The following is a 17,684-nucleotide window of genomic DNA, read 5'->3' on the forward strand; positions in this document are numbered from 1 at the left end:
TCGAGGGAAAAAATTAATTATTGATTTTGGGAATCTGATTTTAACCCAAATAAGCCAAACTGAACCACTCATTTATAAAGATAAACGTATATGTGCGCGTAGCGCGTATATAAAGATAAACACAATGTGCTGCTACAGCACTTGTAATGAATTGTTGTTGAATACTGACAAAATTCATCGACTGACGCAATTAAGCCTCTAGTAAGCGTAACACAGTAAAAGCAGGTGAGCATTATGTAGCAAATTTTGCACATTGTCCAAAGCATAAACGTTTTATAGCTTTTTATGTTTTAAAGAATTTTTTTTCAGTTTATCAGCAGATAACTTCTGAGGCAATTCAAGTTTTATCTAGAATAAACCGAACAAAAAATTAAATTGAAAAAGTCTGGAATTGCTTGGAAGAATTGGAATGGCAGCAGAGGATAGAGAGTGTGTGCAAAGTAAGAGAGCTTCTGATTATAAAACAGGATGGGGGGTTGGATTATCTGACGCCACAGCAGCTGACGCAGAGGAAGATAAGGATCACCGGACGAAGACTGCTGCGACACCTATCTCACGACCAGGTATGTCCCCTTATATCCCCACCCGGATCGAAGTTTGTGATTTAAGTTAGGACCGACTGGACCAAATGTTTTATATTTTTCTACCGATGTTTCGGACTGAACGATCAATAGTTTCGACCAGCTGCGTCAATTGTTTCGGACTATTTGAGCAAAGGTTTCGACTGTCTTGACCAAAACTTGGTATGTTTCAAGCATGTTCAACCAAGAAAAAAGCTTCGGCCGCATTCGACCAATGAAAAACATTTCGGTCAAGTTCGAACGAGAAAAACGTTTTGATTAAGTTAATTGTGTTTCGATCAAATTTATTTAAAATTAAAAACATAATATCTGCTTTTGAACTAACGTTTTACCAGTTTATAAGCATAAAGTACATTAAAATTGGAATGTGTCGTATCTTACACTCAGTTTGAAAAATCATTGCCTAAAGACGTGGGTTTTTGTATTAAGTCTGCCACTACTAGCTGGAAAAAATGTTGATTAAATATTTCAAAAAATTTATATTTTTGGGCTTAAGTACATGCTGGCTCACCCATAGAGTAATTTCAGATAAGGTACACCGTCTGTTCGTCACGCTATCTTATTTTCGGCCGGATAGATTGGTGTAACTTCTTAGTCTATTACCAATCTTAATATCCTAGTCTCAATAGATCTAGCGTATACTGGTATTTGCGGGTAAGATATCTGGAACATGTTCCAAATGAGAACAACTGTTTTCTAAGTTATATTCAAATTGTTCTGGTGCTGAAAATTCGGGTAGTGTCAGCACTACAAATAATTGTCGGTATTAGTTATGGATCATGACTGGATAATGTCGATAAATTCGTTGTCATCGTGATTGTTTTTCAGGGGGAATTTCAATGGGTTAGTTAAGTTGTAGCAGGAGATCCAGGATTGTTTAGGGAGTAGGGTGTATTCATCGACGTATGGTGTGCGTTGGATTTCATTTTCTGTATTATAGTAAGTATATTGAGAAAAAAATGGTAGGTTATGGATTGAAAAGTCTTGAGTTATTCAGTGGTTGTGTCAACGTTTCAGATTTAAGCATTGATGTACTGATTTCGCTAAACTAGAACGAGACTACATTCAAGGTGGTGCTTGACTTCTTTGTGTGAAGGGCCAATTTATCAGGATTCGTATCTCAGGTCAACATCGAGTTGGCCCTTGTTCTTCGTCAATGAATACTTTTGCTGCGATGTTGGGTCCATAATTTAAATCCTGTGAGGGTTGAAACTACGGCAACAAACCAATAGATTTGCTATTCTAAAGTCGGAATGTCATCTAGTTTTCATCTTCATTTGCTGCTTGTTCATTTTGCTCTAGGAAACCTTTTTACTTTGCAAACTTATATATGTATCTTGTTAGCGAGATCACTTTTTGTTATGATAATTATTGGTGTCTCTCGCAAAAGCTTTTCTATTTAGTTTCAGTTGTTTTAAAGAGTCGCTCACCCCAGAGCAACTCTCATCAAAAGTAAAAGTGCGTGTCATAAGCGTCGTGTAGCGTGTTTAGTTGGGCCGGCTGTAGAGCATGCTCAAGCCGTCCTACAGGTGGGTTACGCCAGTTGAGGGAATATAACTTTACCGTCTCTTTGAACAAAGAATCTATTAGTGTTCAAATTTTAATTCTTTTTTATTTGGTGTTTTTCTCTTTTTTGTTTTTGGTTGTGTCCTTTTATGTGGTATAGATTTTTGTTTTGGGTGTTTCTGTTGGTATATCGGTGTTTTTGTTGGTTTCAATTAAACATGGAAAAGGACGTTTCAAAAACAACGTGTCCAGTTTTAATCTAGGTTTAATTGGGTTTGGGTACCGTGGGACTTTCTCATACATGCGATTGATTTTGTGGTACTAGTAAGCTGCGTTGGTTAGCTTAAATTTTACTATAATTCTTTCCAACAGGGTTGAGGGAGAGGTTGAAACGCTCAAAAACAATTAAATTGGGCGGTTAAATGAGAAATGTTCATTTAAAAAGAAGCACTCACAAAACGGTTAAATTTCTGTAATTCATTTTGCCTGATAATTTACTCCTTAATATTTGAGTTTTACTACAGAAATTTCAATTTTTGTATTAGTTTTTGTTTTGAATGAGCTATGTTGGTAATGATTAATTTATTGCATCTGTTTTATTTTTGAGTAAGCTGCGTTGGTTAGTTTGAGTAACTGCGTTGGTTAGCTTAAGCTTGGTTATGATTCCTTCCAATCGGGTTAATAGAATGTTTAAAACATGTAAAAACTAACAAGTTGAAGTTGTTATCAGTTAGTTACTGAAAATTGAAGTTCATTTATTAAGTAATTCTACGTGGAAGTTGGTGGAAAGAGTGCGTGTAATGTGGCCGTGTAAAAGAGAAATGATCGTTTAAAAAAAAAGTTAATTTTCTGTAATTTAGTTTGCATTATTAATTCACTACTCCATCTTTAAATTTTACTACAGAATTAACAATTTTACTGAATATGTATGAATTTTAATTCGCTAGAAGAACTCAGTTACACAGTTAGATTAAAAATTGTAAAATGGAAGAGAGTTTTTGATTATTATTTTGACTTTATACTTTAGACGAGTGATTGGTAAAATTCAGAAAAGAACGGCGAAAACATGTAAGGAGTAGTGTGTAATCATCGACCTATGGTGTGCGTTGAGTTTCATTTTCTGTCTTATAGCAAGTTTATTGAGTAAATAAATGGAAAGATTTTGTATTGAAAAGTCTGGGGTAGTAAAGTGATGAGTATGATGGGATTATAGTCCAGAATGATTGTCGGCGACTAATAAGGAATTGTGGCGTAATGTTAGTGTGCTTTCCTTCCAAAAACGAGGTGCATAGACGAGGTGCTATCGTTTCATAAACGAGGATTTGGAGGTTGAAGCTGAGTGGGATAGTTGGTGAATTGTTTGGGAGTTGTTTGTGCCATGAATTTGTTGTTGGTGATATTTAAAATTTTTTAAGTCGTGCTCAAGTTGGTTGTCTGTGATAGGGTTTGACACATCGAAATGTAGAGTGAAAGAATAGGAGTAGAGTCAGTGTGTGAAGAGGGTTCATCACGGATAGTTGGAGCTATAGGTTGAGAAAGTGGTTGAGAAAAATTAGTAGGGCTCGGTTCCGAATCAAGGATTTCATCGGGGGTTTCTATATCGAAATTATTAAAATTAAGATGATATCAAAACTGTTAGGTTCGAGTCGTCTGTCTGACTCTATGCGTGGTGAGTTAGAAGAAAAACTGGGTAGGGGAGACGAGGTGAGGTGTGAAATTGAAATCCGGGAATTTCGGCAATGTAGAATTGAAGGATAGGAAAGGGAACAGTTGAGGGACCCAATTTGTTGGCTCATGGTGGGCTTAAAAGATGATTGTTTTGAGAACAAAAATTTAGTGTGTGTTTCACAGTTTGTTCATATGCGTCACCAAAATTCGGTTTTTGGAGTGTGTTATGTTATATTTGGCTTTGTTATAAAACATTATTTTGAAGTATGCTTTCAGTGGTCCAAAGTGTGTTTCTATAACTTTGTGTGACTACGGATAAATGATGATTAAAATGTGATGGTGCTGTAGCTGTCGCAGTTAAATTAGCTTGTGGATTATCAAAGGTGTTCGTTTTTTGTAGATGTTTTTTTATTATACTCATTAATTTGAGCATCAAGAAGGATTTTACTAGGAGAGGTGGAAAATATTCCAGAAAAACCTGCAAATAAAATGCATACAATGCTTGTTGTCTATTGACTGGCTTAAGTATTGCGCATGTTTAATAGATTCCTTCTAATGGTGAAATGAAAATCCAATATAGTTAAGCACTGCGTGTAATATACCCAATCTTTACAAAATACAACAGAGCCATCCAAGAAATGCTTGGAGTTCGTTTTTGATGTTTACGAACCTAATAACATTAATTGCTGAAATATGTTTCGAACTATGTTTTTCTCCGTTGAGGTTTATAATGTCTATACTATCCTCAAAATATCCATTATAGTCTTGTCGTTAGACGTCTGAGAAACCTGCTGTTTCAGCTATTTTTCGTAGGTTTTGATCGATTGTCTTTGTATTGTATCAATTTAATGAGAAGTTCTTGAAAATAGTCTTACTAATTTATTGTTGTGTATCAGATTGGGAATAACAACCTATTGATTGTTGGTCTATTTTTGGGTTACGAGGGATTGCACGTTTAGTTTTGGGTGAAAATTTTTTAGAGGCGGCTTTTAATGCAAGGTAAGGAAGTGGAAGTTAATGTTTATCCTCGTTTGGCTCAAGCTGTTCTAGCTCGTGGCTTTATTCAGATCCACACGGGACAATTGTATTCCAAAGTAGATTTGGCGTGATAGTGTATCTACAAAACGTACTATGTTTTCTATAAAATATAGCTTCACGTTGGTAGCATCTTTCATCTTGAAAAACATAAAGTGGTGAAACTTTTTTAAGTGCAAGTGTAATACCAAAAAAATTTCCTTCATAGTCAAAAAAGTTACAGTGGTTGCCTGTTAAGAGGTATTCTTACAAAGGTAATTTAACTACTGCTAAAGCGAGATCTTGTAGTATTTGTGTTCTTTCTATGATAGATGTGACGAAGTTTCAGATTTTTGAGATTTCTTTTTGAATAATAAAATTTAGAATGAAACAAATGTTGTTATCTTTAGGTTCGATGCTGATATAGAACGTGAATTTAATTGATACTGATTATTTTCTCTTTGTAATATTTTTTTTGCACTTTTTTGATAAATTTCCTTATGTTTTTTATATCTGTCTAAAATTCATTCTGTATGGGTTCCAGAGGCTTATATTGATACTTGTTGATGGTGAAAGTGGTAAAATTTAACAATTTGAAATTTTATTGGATTGACAGTAAGCTTGTGCGTCTTCTGAGGAGTTTGCTGTGAACATTATGTGTTTACGTGGCTTTCGGTTAAAAACCATATCGAATGATGAAAATTCAAATGTTTTTGTGGTTTGAGACTTATATGCTAGAGGGAATAAATTTACGTCTGTTGACCATTTGGTGTGTTTTTGTCGTTTCCGTTTTATATACAACGAAGGTATTTTTGAAGAGAGCGGTGCATTCCTTGGCCAGCTTGTCAATTTGCCCATGGGCATGGGATGTTTTAGGTTTAAGTTTGATAATATAGGCGTGACAGAGTATGAAGATTTCGTTATCTCTAAATGCTGCTCCATTGTCTGTGACGAGTATTTAAGATAGTCCAAACTTTTCTATCGTGTTTGCAAAGTCTTGTGTAAGCATAATAAGCGTTGCATTGAGGCACAGGTTTGAGTGCTATATAGTGTGTAAAAGCAGGCCTATGAGATCGAATGGATTCTGTTATTGAAATGTAAACTGGGTCCTCCAAAGTCTTGATTTTAGCACCAAAGGGTCCTCCAAAGTCTTGATTCAGCTTTTCGCTTTTTGTGTGGGAAAGGTTTGTTTACTTGACATGTGATGCAATCATCGCACTGTATTTCTATCCAAACTGGTGCGTTGGGGAAAAAAAAATTTGAGTGAAATTTGATTATGTTTCTTCTCTGATCCTGCACGTATTTTTGTTTGAAAGGAATGTGAAACGTGGATTGCAGCCAAAATTAGGCAGGGTGCTTTCAGGGAGACAGGGTTCTTTTGTTTCTAGTGAAGGATTTTCTAAGAGCTCAGCGTTTTCATTTATCGCCGCACTCTTAAATTTTTAGAAATATCGAAGTAAGGTTTTATTTCCTAATTTTGTGATATCGGTTTTTTTGATTTGGTTCTTATTGTTGCAAAAATTTAAATTGTCGGATGACACGTTCAAGAGTTTGAATTTTCGGTAATGAAGAAAAGGTCAATTTTTCTGTGTTTTGGAGAAAATTTTTTTTCAAATTCGTTTTTTGGATGAACTGTCGGATGACACGTTCAAGAGTTTGATTTTTCGGTAATGAAGAAAAGGTAATTTTTTCTGTGTTTTGGAGAAAATTTTTTTTAATTTCGTTTTTTGGTTCTTATTGTTGCCAAAATTTAAATTGTCGGATGAACGTGTCATCCGACAATTCATCCAAAAAACGAATTTAAAAAAAATTTTCTCCAAAACACAGAAAAAATGACCTTTTCTTCATTACCGAAAAATCAAACTCTTGAACGTGTCATCCGACAGTTCATCCAAAAAACGAATTTAAAAAAAAATTTCTCCAAAACACAGAAAAAATGACCTTTTCTTCATTACCGAAAAATCAAACTCTTGAACGTGTCATCCGACAATTTAAATTTTGGCAACAATAAGAACCAAAAAACGAATTTAAAAAAATTTTTCTCCAAAACACAGAAAAAATGACCTTTTCTTTATTACCGAAAAATCAAACTCTTAAACGTGTCATCCGACAGTTCATCCAAAGAACGAATTTAAAAAAAAATTAAAGTGGTCTTGTTTGAAGTTTCTTGAATTTGCTGGTTTTAGATTCGTTGTTTTTTATCTTTATGTGATTGTAAAACTGCTTTGCCAAATTCAAACTTGGATGCATCGCACATAGCGTAAAATTATTGATTTGAAACTTGACTTGTCTTTAAAACTTGTTCTGTGAGAAGGTTTTTTATTTCATCGAAGTATTTATGATGTTCTAAGGTCCATTCAAAAATATTGCAAAATGGTCTGATGTGTAGCTGCAGTTTGTAAACAAATTTACTTCAGAAAATTAGCATTCTAAAAAATCTTTAGATTGTCTTTTTGTGTGGTGATGGTGGTAATTTTGAAAATGCATCTAATCGTGATTTTAAAAACGTGATTGGAGTGCCTTCAAAAATGCATCCAAGGAATTTTACACGAGTAAACAAAACTGTGATTTATCTTCGTTCTTTTTTTTTGAAGTTTTGGTGGTTTTTATTTAGAATTGAAACATTTTTTTTTTTTTGTGACTGCATGAAAACAATGTCTAAATATGTAATGTTGTTCAAGCTAAAGATTATTGGTCTAGAGCTTTTACTCATGAATGCTGAAAAAGCTGCTGGTCATAGGGATGTACCACAGAATAGTCTATTGAATTCGTATTGCTGACTTCCAATAATGAAATGCGTTAGACGACGAGATTGTTCGTCTAATGGCATTTGATTGCATGCGCTTTTCATATTGACAGTGGTATGGTATTGTCCGCTTTATTTTGCAAGAATTTCTTGTTTTGGTACTATGAGCCAGTTTTATTATGATTCATCAGTTAGAGAACTTAAATATCTAGAAAAAAAAACAATTTTAAGTGAGTCTTCTTTAGCGAGAATAAACACTGGATTGATAACGGTAATTCCTTTGAGTTGTTGTTCTTTGTTTACTGATGAGATAATTTCATGCTGTTTGAGAATTTCTAACAGTCTGTTTATTTTGTCTGGTATTTTTATTGGTACTTTCTAAGAGCTCAGCGTTTTCATTTATCGTCGCACTCTTAAATTTTTAGAAATATCGAAGTAAGGTTTTATTTCCTAATTTTGTGATATCGGTTTTTTATTTGGTTCTTATTGTTGCCAAAATTTAAATTGTCGGATGACACGTTCAAGAGTTTGATTTTTCGGTAATGAAGAAAAGGTCATTTTTTCTGTGTTTTGGAGAAAATTTTTTTTAATTCGTTTTTTGGATGAACTGTCGGATGACACGTTCAAGAGTTTGATTTTTCGGTAATGAAGAAAAGGTCATTTTTTCTGTGTTTTGGAGAAAAATTTTTTTAAATTCGCTTTTTGGTTCTTATTGTTGCCAAAATTTAAATTGTCGGATGAACGTGTCATCCGACAATTCATCCAAAAAACGAATTTAAAAAAAATTTTCTCCAAAACACAGAAAAAATGACCTTTTCTTCATTACCGAAAAATCAAACTCTTGAACGTGTCATCCGACAATTTAAATTTTGGCAACAATAAGAACCAAAAAACGAATTTAAAAAAAAATTCTCCAAAACTAAGAAAAAATGACCTTTTCTTCATTACCGAAAAATCAAACTCTTGAACGTGTCATCCGACAGTTCATCCAAAAAACGAATTTAAAAAAAAATTAAAGTGGTCTTGTTTGAAGTTTCTTGAATTTGCTGGTTTTAGATTCGTTGTTTTTTATCTTTATGTGATTGTAAAACTGCTTTGCCAAATTCAAACTTGGATGCATCGCACATAGCGTAAAATTATTGATTTGAAACTTGACTTGTCTTTAAAACTTGTTCTGTGAGAAGGTTTTTTATTTCATCGAAGTATTTTTGATGTTCTAAGGTCCATTCAAAAATATTGCAAAATGGTCTGATGTGGAGCTGCAGTTTGTAAACAAATTTACTTCAGAAAATTAGCATTCTAAAAAATCTTTAGATTGTCTTTTTGTGTGGTGATGGTGGTAATTTTGAAAATGCATCTAATCGTGATTTTAAAAACGTGATTGGAATGCCTTCAAAAATGCATCCAAGGAATTTTACACGAGTAAACAAAACTGTGATTTATCTTCGTTCTTTTTTTTGAAGTTTTGGTGGTCTTTATCTAGAATTGAAACATTTTTGTTTTTTTTTGTGACTGCTTGAAAACAATGTCTAAATATGTAATGTCGTTCAAGCTAAAGATTAGTGGTCTAGAGCTTTCACTCATAAATGCTGAAAAAGTTGCTGGTCATAGGGATGTACCACAGAATAGTCTATTGAATTCGTATTGCTGACTTCCAATAACGAAATGCGTTAGACGACGAGATTGTTCGTCTAATGGCATTTGATTGCATGCGCTTTTCATATTGACAGTGGTATGGTATTGTCCGCTTTCTTTTGCAAGAATTTCTTGTTTTGGTACTATGAGCCAGTTTTATTATGATTCATCAGTTAGAGAACTTAAATATCTAGAAAAAAAAACAATTTTAAGTGAGTCTTCTTTAGCGAGAATAAACACTGGATTGATAACGGTAATTCCTTTGAGTTGTTGTTCTTTGTTTACTGATGAGATAATTTCATGCTGTTTGAGAATTTCTAAGAGTCTGTTTATTTTGTCTGGTATTTATATTGGTACTTTAGTTGCGTTTGTTTTTTGCGCGTTGGGTTTGAGTAGAAGATGTAGCGGTGAATATACTTTTCCAAATTCAAATTTTAATGTGGCCTTTACCATGGGAGATTTGAATAATAACTCTGCTAAATGTTCAAATCCTTGCTGATTTTTGGGAATCAATAAATTAAAGATTGTCAAAAATTGTTGTTATTCATTTGTATAAATCGAGAATTGGAATGTTGGTTAAAAAGAAAGGTTTTTGTGAAGTAATCTGTGTTTCGTTTTGAATCATTTGTAATATTATTATTGGATAAATCTTCATCAAAAATTAATTGAGAAATATCTAATAATTTTTTTAAAAAATTTACTCTGAATCCTCTTTCCTATGTAGAGTGAAATGGTGCATTTTTTCCGGATGATTCTAAAAACCCTACTGTAAGTTTATTTTTTTATGTCGAGTAATAGCATACATGTAGTCTTTTATATCTGTAAATGTACTTGAAAACTTGGAGGTTCCTTATTTAATCTTTGGAAAAATGTTAGGAATGCATTATTGAGATTTATATATTTGTCTTTTTTGTGTAGTTTACTGTTAAGAATGTCGATAGTTGGGATGTATTCAGTAACAAATGGGAATCCAACTGAGTTATATTTAATGTCTGTTATCTGGAATATTTGTTTGTAGTGTTTTCGTAGAAGTTTGTTTTACTCCATTCTTCGGATTGGGATAAGGAATTATTTTCCATAATTTGTTAAACTTTTGCCTTGTGCAGTGGCTAATGAACTAGAGGTTTTCGAAGGGGATTTAGATTAGACCTTTTAGAGTTGGGAAATGTGGTTCTGCTATTGTGCTACTAATACTAATTATTGTGTTGATACGAAATGAATCTAAAAATTGCCAGAAAAAGTTTGTTTCTTGTCTTACTATTGCATGTCGAGTCGTTTGCGGTGTGATACATAAAATGTTTCGTTTAATTCTAGTATAGAAATTAGCTATAAACAATAGAAAAAAAATCATATGTGAAATTTGAGTTTGCTCTTTGTAATTTTGATGTTGAATATTTTCGATATATAGCTGTGAGTTTTTTTGAGAAATCTCATTCTATGTCATCTGTTTGTATTCGGTGTGGTGGTTGATTTGATGGTTGTGGTCTTAAATTTCGAAATTAAATATTCCGTAAGGTGAAGTGATATTACTGATGTCTCGTAGATAGTGATCGAGTACTTGTCTTCTGATTTTTATTTCAGGAACTTCTTGTTTGCGATGGGCTTTTTCGTTTTTCGAACACTTTGCAATTAGTTATGGCCAAATTGTACTTGTCCTCTAGCTGGATGATTTTGTGGGTGAATGACAAAAGGATGAACAGAATCATCGTCAAAATTGTTATCGTATTGAATCATTTTTTGTACGAAATTAGGGTTAATGCGAAAATTTCAAAATGCCTTATTGGTTGATTCCAATCATAGAGTCTCACTGGCTTACGAAGGTTTAATTTTATCCTGCATTATAGTTGATGGATTCTGATTAAAAAGTATTTATGGTCGTTTATTGGTTATTTTGTCGTCGATTAAATCTCGAAGATTTTGAAATTTTTTCTATTGTAGTTGTGTCGGATTCCTAAACTGCGTTTTGTAATTTTCGAAAAAATTTAATCAATAAATTGTTTTTATTTTGTGAGTATTGCCTTTTTTCTTGTATGTTTTTTCGACCTGATGAATCCTATTTTTTGTTTCTGTCGTGTAAGTACAAGATCGTATCTTCCGTTTTTAAATTAGCAACTGCGGAGTACTTTTGTTTGCTGGTTTTCTAGATGATCTCTTGACATAAGTGTTAGAGTAATGGTTGCAGAACCCAGGGGTTAGATTTTTTATTTCGTAAACTATTACTTTTTATGGTTTTTGTTGGGGTTAATCTTAAGCTTGGGGCAATTTTTATTGAGTGTAGAGGGGTTGGAGAGAGAGTGTATCTATTCATTAGATTGAGTTTGTACTTTCTCGGTGGTTAAGTTTTTCTTTAAGAAAACTTACTTGGTTTTAGTTGGGGTTGTGATTTGTGATCAACGGTTGGAGACTAGTAAATCAATCCACAAGGTTCAGGTAAAGTTAGAACACAAGTAGATCCTTAGATACTATTTTAGATCTTTCGAAGATCATGATGTGTTTAAGTGTGAGTCAAATAAGAGGAGGGGCTCATGTGAAGAATGAGAAGCCGAAGATCTTCACTGTTTATCTTTGTCATACCGCTACTGCAGTAGCAGTATTTATTATACGTATGTACAGCCAACCTCTGGTGTTAAATCATTATTTTATGGTACGCTCAAGGTCATACATAAGTGATGACACTGAGACTAAGTGAGAGATCAGAGCACTTAACAATGATCTATCTCTCAGTACATAAGAAAACAAAGAAAAGAGAAAATCTAAATTCAATCTTCAGAATACAGTATTGAATTCCAACTTGTTTTCAATTTGATATCGCAACGCATATCACATGGCGCAGCCAGCAGGATTCGCAGCTCAAGACAACAGAACGGATATGGGAATCCCGGTATTTTGGGCATCAGCGAATCTAGACCCTCCGTGGCAATTTAAAATTTGGTTCGAACAATTTCTCATGGCGGTTACGGTCTAAGAAAATGTGAACCTAGAGATTATTTTGGAAGAACCAAAAGACATATTAGAGGAACCACCACCACGCCCGGAAACGCCCAGGGATGGGGAGAACGAAGATGCGAGGAACGCTAGAATTCTTAGAGATAAACTAGCTAGAGACAGAGTAGCATTGGAGAACGAAGAGAAAAGAACAAGAGGCCCACGAGTCGGACACAATGTCTTCTACAACGAAGTACAAAAGAAACTGGTGTCACGACTATTTCTATCTTTGGGCACTGAGGGAAAGAAAAGATTCCTACAGAAGAATCCGCACGCAGAAATATCGAAAATGACGTTCAGAGAAATAACAGAGTTGGCAGAAGTCTCGTTTCAAAAAGTGAAATGTGTAACATACGAGAGATACAAGTTATTTACGAGAATGCAAGAATCTGGAGAATCTCTAGAATCATTCCACGCAGCGTTAACTGCTCAAGCAGCCCGATCAGAACTAGGAACATTGGAAAATGAAATAGTGCGAGACTTGTTCATCTCGAAGATGAAGAACATGACATTACAGGACACGTTGACATTCGAAACTCTGGATCCAGAGGAAGTTCTAAAAAGGGCTATAAAGTTCGAACATAGCAAGTTAACCACAATGGCATTTCAAAAGACTAATGCTGCGGCTGCAGGAGGATCAAGTAGCAATTACACATCGGGTGTAAGAATAAAACAGGAACCTGTAATGGCAGTTCGAAATTTGGGGGGGAAAACCAAAACTCCAAATAGAAGAAAAAATAATAACAGACAGAATAATAACAAAAATCAAAACACGAAAACAAAACCATGTAATAGATGTGGAAGGACGTTTGAACAAGGACACCTAAAAAATTGTCCAGCGATGGGAAAGGACTGTAAAAACTGTGGTAAACCAAATCATTTCGCTAAAATGTGCAGATCACAACCAGTAAGTGAAATTGCGGAAAATTCGGAAGAATCGATAGTGGAATGCGACCAGATCAGTGAAGGTGTTGGGTCATGTAGTGAATTTGAAGTCATGTTGATACAAACTCAACAACCGGAAAATGAACGAGTTTCAAAATATGTGAAAGATCGAATAAATGAGATGAGAAAAGAAACAAACGGAAAAGTGGTTAGAGTTCAGAAAATAGACTCTATTCGAGATCCAACATTGAACCGAGTAAAGTCACTAAAGGCTATGGTACGAATAGATAACCAGATTATTCAGCTAACAGTGGATACTGGTAGTCCTGTTTCATTTCTTAACTGGGCAACGACGAAAGAAATCATGGAAAAATCAAACAAAGTGAGATTCATACCGTCTGACAAATTGAACTTACAAACAAAATTTGTGGACTACAACAAACAACCGATCAGTATTCTGGGAGCCCTAAAAACCAATCTGAGGTCAGCGGGCTGGGAAGTTAAGGGCGCAACTTTTCTGGTATCAGAACGAAAAACTAGATGCATCATGGGATTAGACTTGCAAGGACAAGTGGGAATAGTGACTACACAAAGAACAGCGCCAAAAGAACTCACCAGGTTTGACGTGCTCATGTGCGAGCAGTCGGAAGGTTGGAAAGAAAAATTTTTAAATAAATTTAAGAACTTATTTGAAAGGCAAGGCATTTCTAAAAACCACATCGTCAGTTCAAAATTCAAATACCCACTATGTCCGATACAAGAAAAGGGGAGAAGAATCCCAATTCATATACAAGATAAAGTCGAAAAAGAAATCGAGAAGTTATTGACAGAAGGTCATATAACAAAACTTGATAAGTGTACAAGTAATTGCTTTATCGCCCCGATTGTGATAACAGTAAAGAAGGACGACTCAATAAAATTGACAATGGACGCGAAACCAATCAATAGACAATTGTTCAAAAACAAATACCAAATGCCGAATGTAGATGAACTTATTGATGGGCTAAGCCAGATTGTAACTGAAAACAAAAAGGGTACGCTATATTTTTCGGTTTTAGATTTGAAATATGCGTACAGTCAACTAAAATTGGCTGCGGATACAGCTAGGCAATGCAACTTTAACATTGTGGGCGGAAAAGCAACCGGAACTTACAGATTCTTGACAGGATTCTACGGACTAGCAGATATGCCAGCTGAATTTCAAAAGGCTATGGATAGAACCATCAATCACGCTAAAAACACGTTCTGTTTTCTGGATGACATACTTATTGTGTCAAAGGGAAGTGAAATCGAACATGCCAACCTAGTAGAAGCAGTATTAAAGAAATTGGATGCGGAAAACTTGGCACTGAAACTATCAAAATGCGAATTTTTCAAACAAGAAGTGAATTGGTTGGGTCATCATCTCTCAGAAGAAGGGGTTAGACCGAAGATCACTAAAACGGAAGCGGTAGTAAACTTGAACCCGCCGAAATCCCTAAAACAACTAAGGTCATTTCTAGGAAGCATAAATCATTTAGCTAAATTTATACCTAACGTAGCAAGTCTGACAGAAAAATTAAGACCACTTCTTAAAGAAGAAAATCAAAAGAAAAAGTTAAAAAACATGAAACTCCCGGTGAAAAAATTCGAGTGGGGGATGTTCACACAGAAGCATTTAATGCTATAAAAGGAGCTGTGGCGAATATTACGAAAGTGCATTATTACGATGCAAATCGTGAAACACGAGTTAAATGCGATGCTAGCCATGATGGACTAGGGTCCACTTTAGAACAACAAAATGATGAAGGGTTGTGGGTCCCAATTTCTTTCGCATCCCGATACCTAAATGCTCAAGAAAAAAAATATTCAACAAATGAGTTGGAATTATTGGCAGTTGTTTGGGCAGTAGATAGATATAAACACTACCTTCTGGGGAAACCATTTACCATCGCAACTGACCATAAAGCGCTTACAACAGCATTGGATGTTAATCAATCGAACAAGACCTACCAATCACGCTTAACCCGGTGGGTTGACCGGTTACTGCCGTATCAGTTCAACATAGTTCACATTCCGGGGAGGGACATGGGCATAGTTGATTATTTATCGCGTGATCCTTTCAATGATCCCTGGCCCGAATCAGAATTAGACGAAAAGTTTGTAGTAGCGACAATAAACTCTTTTCATGAAGCGTTCGACTGCTGGAACAGTAGGCTTAAAGATTCAAGGTCGCTCAACCGGAACGAAAACGTTCTAGAATGTTCTAGAAGGAATGTTAGGAAACAGTCATCAAGTAATGGTTGCTATAGCAACCAAAACGGTCAAAACCGAACAAAGCTCGACCGGAACGAGAGAAAACAGTTTCCACGACTGCAAAAACAGCTGAACACAACAGTTCAACAGAAACAAATCACTCTTTCGTCAAATCAACCCAGCAAACAGTCAGTCTTAAATAATTGCAAAATAAAAAAACGAAAAAATAGAAAAAACAGACTCAAGAATCGAGATGTCAGAAAATGCAAACACAACATACGACTGGTGGTCCAGCTCACCACAAGATTGGCGGAATGAGGAGCGTGAAGAAAGCCTAATGGACCCAAAGTGGAACCGATCATTTTCCACCAATAACGAACTCTCGGGAGAGGAGGAGATCACAGAGACAGTACAACGTACGAGAAAAATTATACGAGGAGGCAGAAAAAATAGGGACAGCTCAGACAGCGAAACACGTCAAGCACAACGAGTAAAATGGTCGCTGGAACCGGAACAACAACGAATAGCGGACCAAAGACTGCTCTCATTCTGGCAGCTAATAGGTGGAGAAAACAATGTTCAGGAAAATCGAGAACTGGTGGCCGATACTCAAGAAGTCAGGGACAATTTGGAAGACGAATCAAGTCCAACATCGTCAAAACCGATCGCATCGACAGAACGAAAACTCAGTGAGGTGAATGTAATAGAAGTCGACCTTACAACCACAGAAGAGGCGGAGAGTGAGGAGGAAGTGTGCTCAATTCAACCGCCAAAGGGTCTAGGAAAATCAAGACTGCAAAAGCAGCAACAAGTAGAGACTCTGGGCAACCTCGCAAAACTGTTCGACAAAAACTTACTAGCAGAATTGACCACAGAAGACACGTGGATGGACCGCCTCAGGAGAGTGGTAGAGAGAGGGGACAAACAAGGATTCGAATTGATTGGACCCTATACAAATCCGTTGTGGTCGCAGATGGCAGTTCAGGACGACTGCATCTTGGTGAATAATCGGCTAGCGGTACCAGTTCAACTACGACAAGCTGTCCTCAAACGAATACATCGGGGACACCCAGGACAGGAAGCGATGTTGGGAGCAGCGCAATATCTGTGGTGGCCACACATGAATAAGGACATCGTGAATTTGGCAGAGGAGTGCCGTAGTTGTACCAGATATGGTAAGAATGTTAAATACCTTATTTCGAAAAATTCGTCAAAACCACTACCACTGCTCACGCAGCCGGGACAGGAGGTACAACTAGACTACGCGGGGCCTATAGAAAATCAGAAAGGAAAAAAATCTATCTTTTAGTAGCTATTGATCGATTCTCAAAATTTCCATCAGTGAAGGTTACAAAATCCACAAGTGGAAAGAGCACAGTAAAATTCTTGAGATCATATATCGACACACATGGAGTCCCTGAATCATTTCGCTCGGATCAATTTTCAGGCTTTAAGGGAAAAACTCTAAAAAAAATTTGTTCGGAACTTAATATCGAACAAAAATTCTGTCCGGTGGGGGATCACAGAGGTTGTGGGTTGGTTGAACGTACAATTCAAACAATAAAAAGAAGACTGGGAGTGATGATGCTCGATGAAAATAATAAATCAATCAAATTATGTCTCAGTATTATAATGCGAGACTTACGATGGAACAAGCAGAAAACAATTCAAGTATCCCCGTTCCAAGCACATTTCGGCAGACTACCAAAAACATAATTTAAAATTGTGAGGGATAGGTTTTTAAATAATTCTGATTCTTTAGACAAACAACACTTGGAACGCTCAGCACTGACTGCGTCTCAAATGAAACGGAGGATTGATCAGTCGAGAGAGAATCTCAAGATAGTGCGCAAGGGACAACTGAGCAGGGATACAAGCCCACTGCACAAGCAGCAAATAACATCGGACAGAGATAAAGAAAGAGCCAAAGCCCTAAAGGAATTGTTGGAGGCAAACGCCCGATGGAACTACGAAAGAAGGGATGCAGCTAAAAATGACATCAGGAAATTAGTGGACGAGACAGGTCAACTCAATCCCGATCTTCGAAAAGAAATGATTTACTCTTGGGAAAAAGGATTTGTGGAAGATAAAGTAGAAAACCAATGCAAGTCACCACCCAAGACAATACTTAGAAAGGACCCTCTAAGGAAAAGCGGACAAGCCCTAACCAGACCACTAAAGGGGAAAATAGCTTCAGAAACGGAATCAACAATTAAGACATCGGCCGGTTCGATCTATAGAAAATCGGACATAGCTCAATCAAAAACCGTACTTACACAAGAAAAACAGAGAAGCACAAGTAAAAGTCCATCGTCGGAACCTACAAAAAAGTTCAAGCGAGTCAGTTCTCCAGAACTACTAGAGGAGCTGGAATCGGAGGATGAACTCCAAGGAGAAATGGAAATTGCAAATGAAATGAACCCAACAGA

The 17,684-nt window shown here is 35.8% G+C and overlaps 1 protein-coding gene across 1 annotated transcript in view; it reads left to right on the forward strand.

Annotated features, from left to right (window-relative positions):
- The first annotated feature begins 231 nt into the window (after positions 1 to 231).
- LOC134856439 (uncharacterized) overlaps positions 232 to 17,684 on the forward strand; it is a 39,290-nt gene continuing 21,837 nt past the window's right edge. The window contains exon 1 of the mRNA XM_063872720.1: positions 232 to 563. Within this exon, the coding sequence (XP_063728790.1) occupies positions 410 to 563 (154 nt within the window). The 5' untranslated portion in view covers positions 232 to 409. The remainder of the gene's footprint in view (positions 564 to 17,684) is intronic.

This window comes from Symsagittifera roscoffensis, unplaced genomic scaffold (assembly GCF_963678635.1).
Source record: "Symsagittifera roscoffensis unplaced genomic scaffold, txSymRosc1.1 SCAFFOLD_246, whole genome shotgun sequence".
NCBI classification, from domain to species: domain Eukaryota; kingdom Metazoa; phylum Xenacoelomorpha; order Acoela; family Convolutidae; genus Symsagittifera; species Symsagittifera roscoffensis.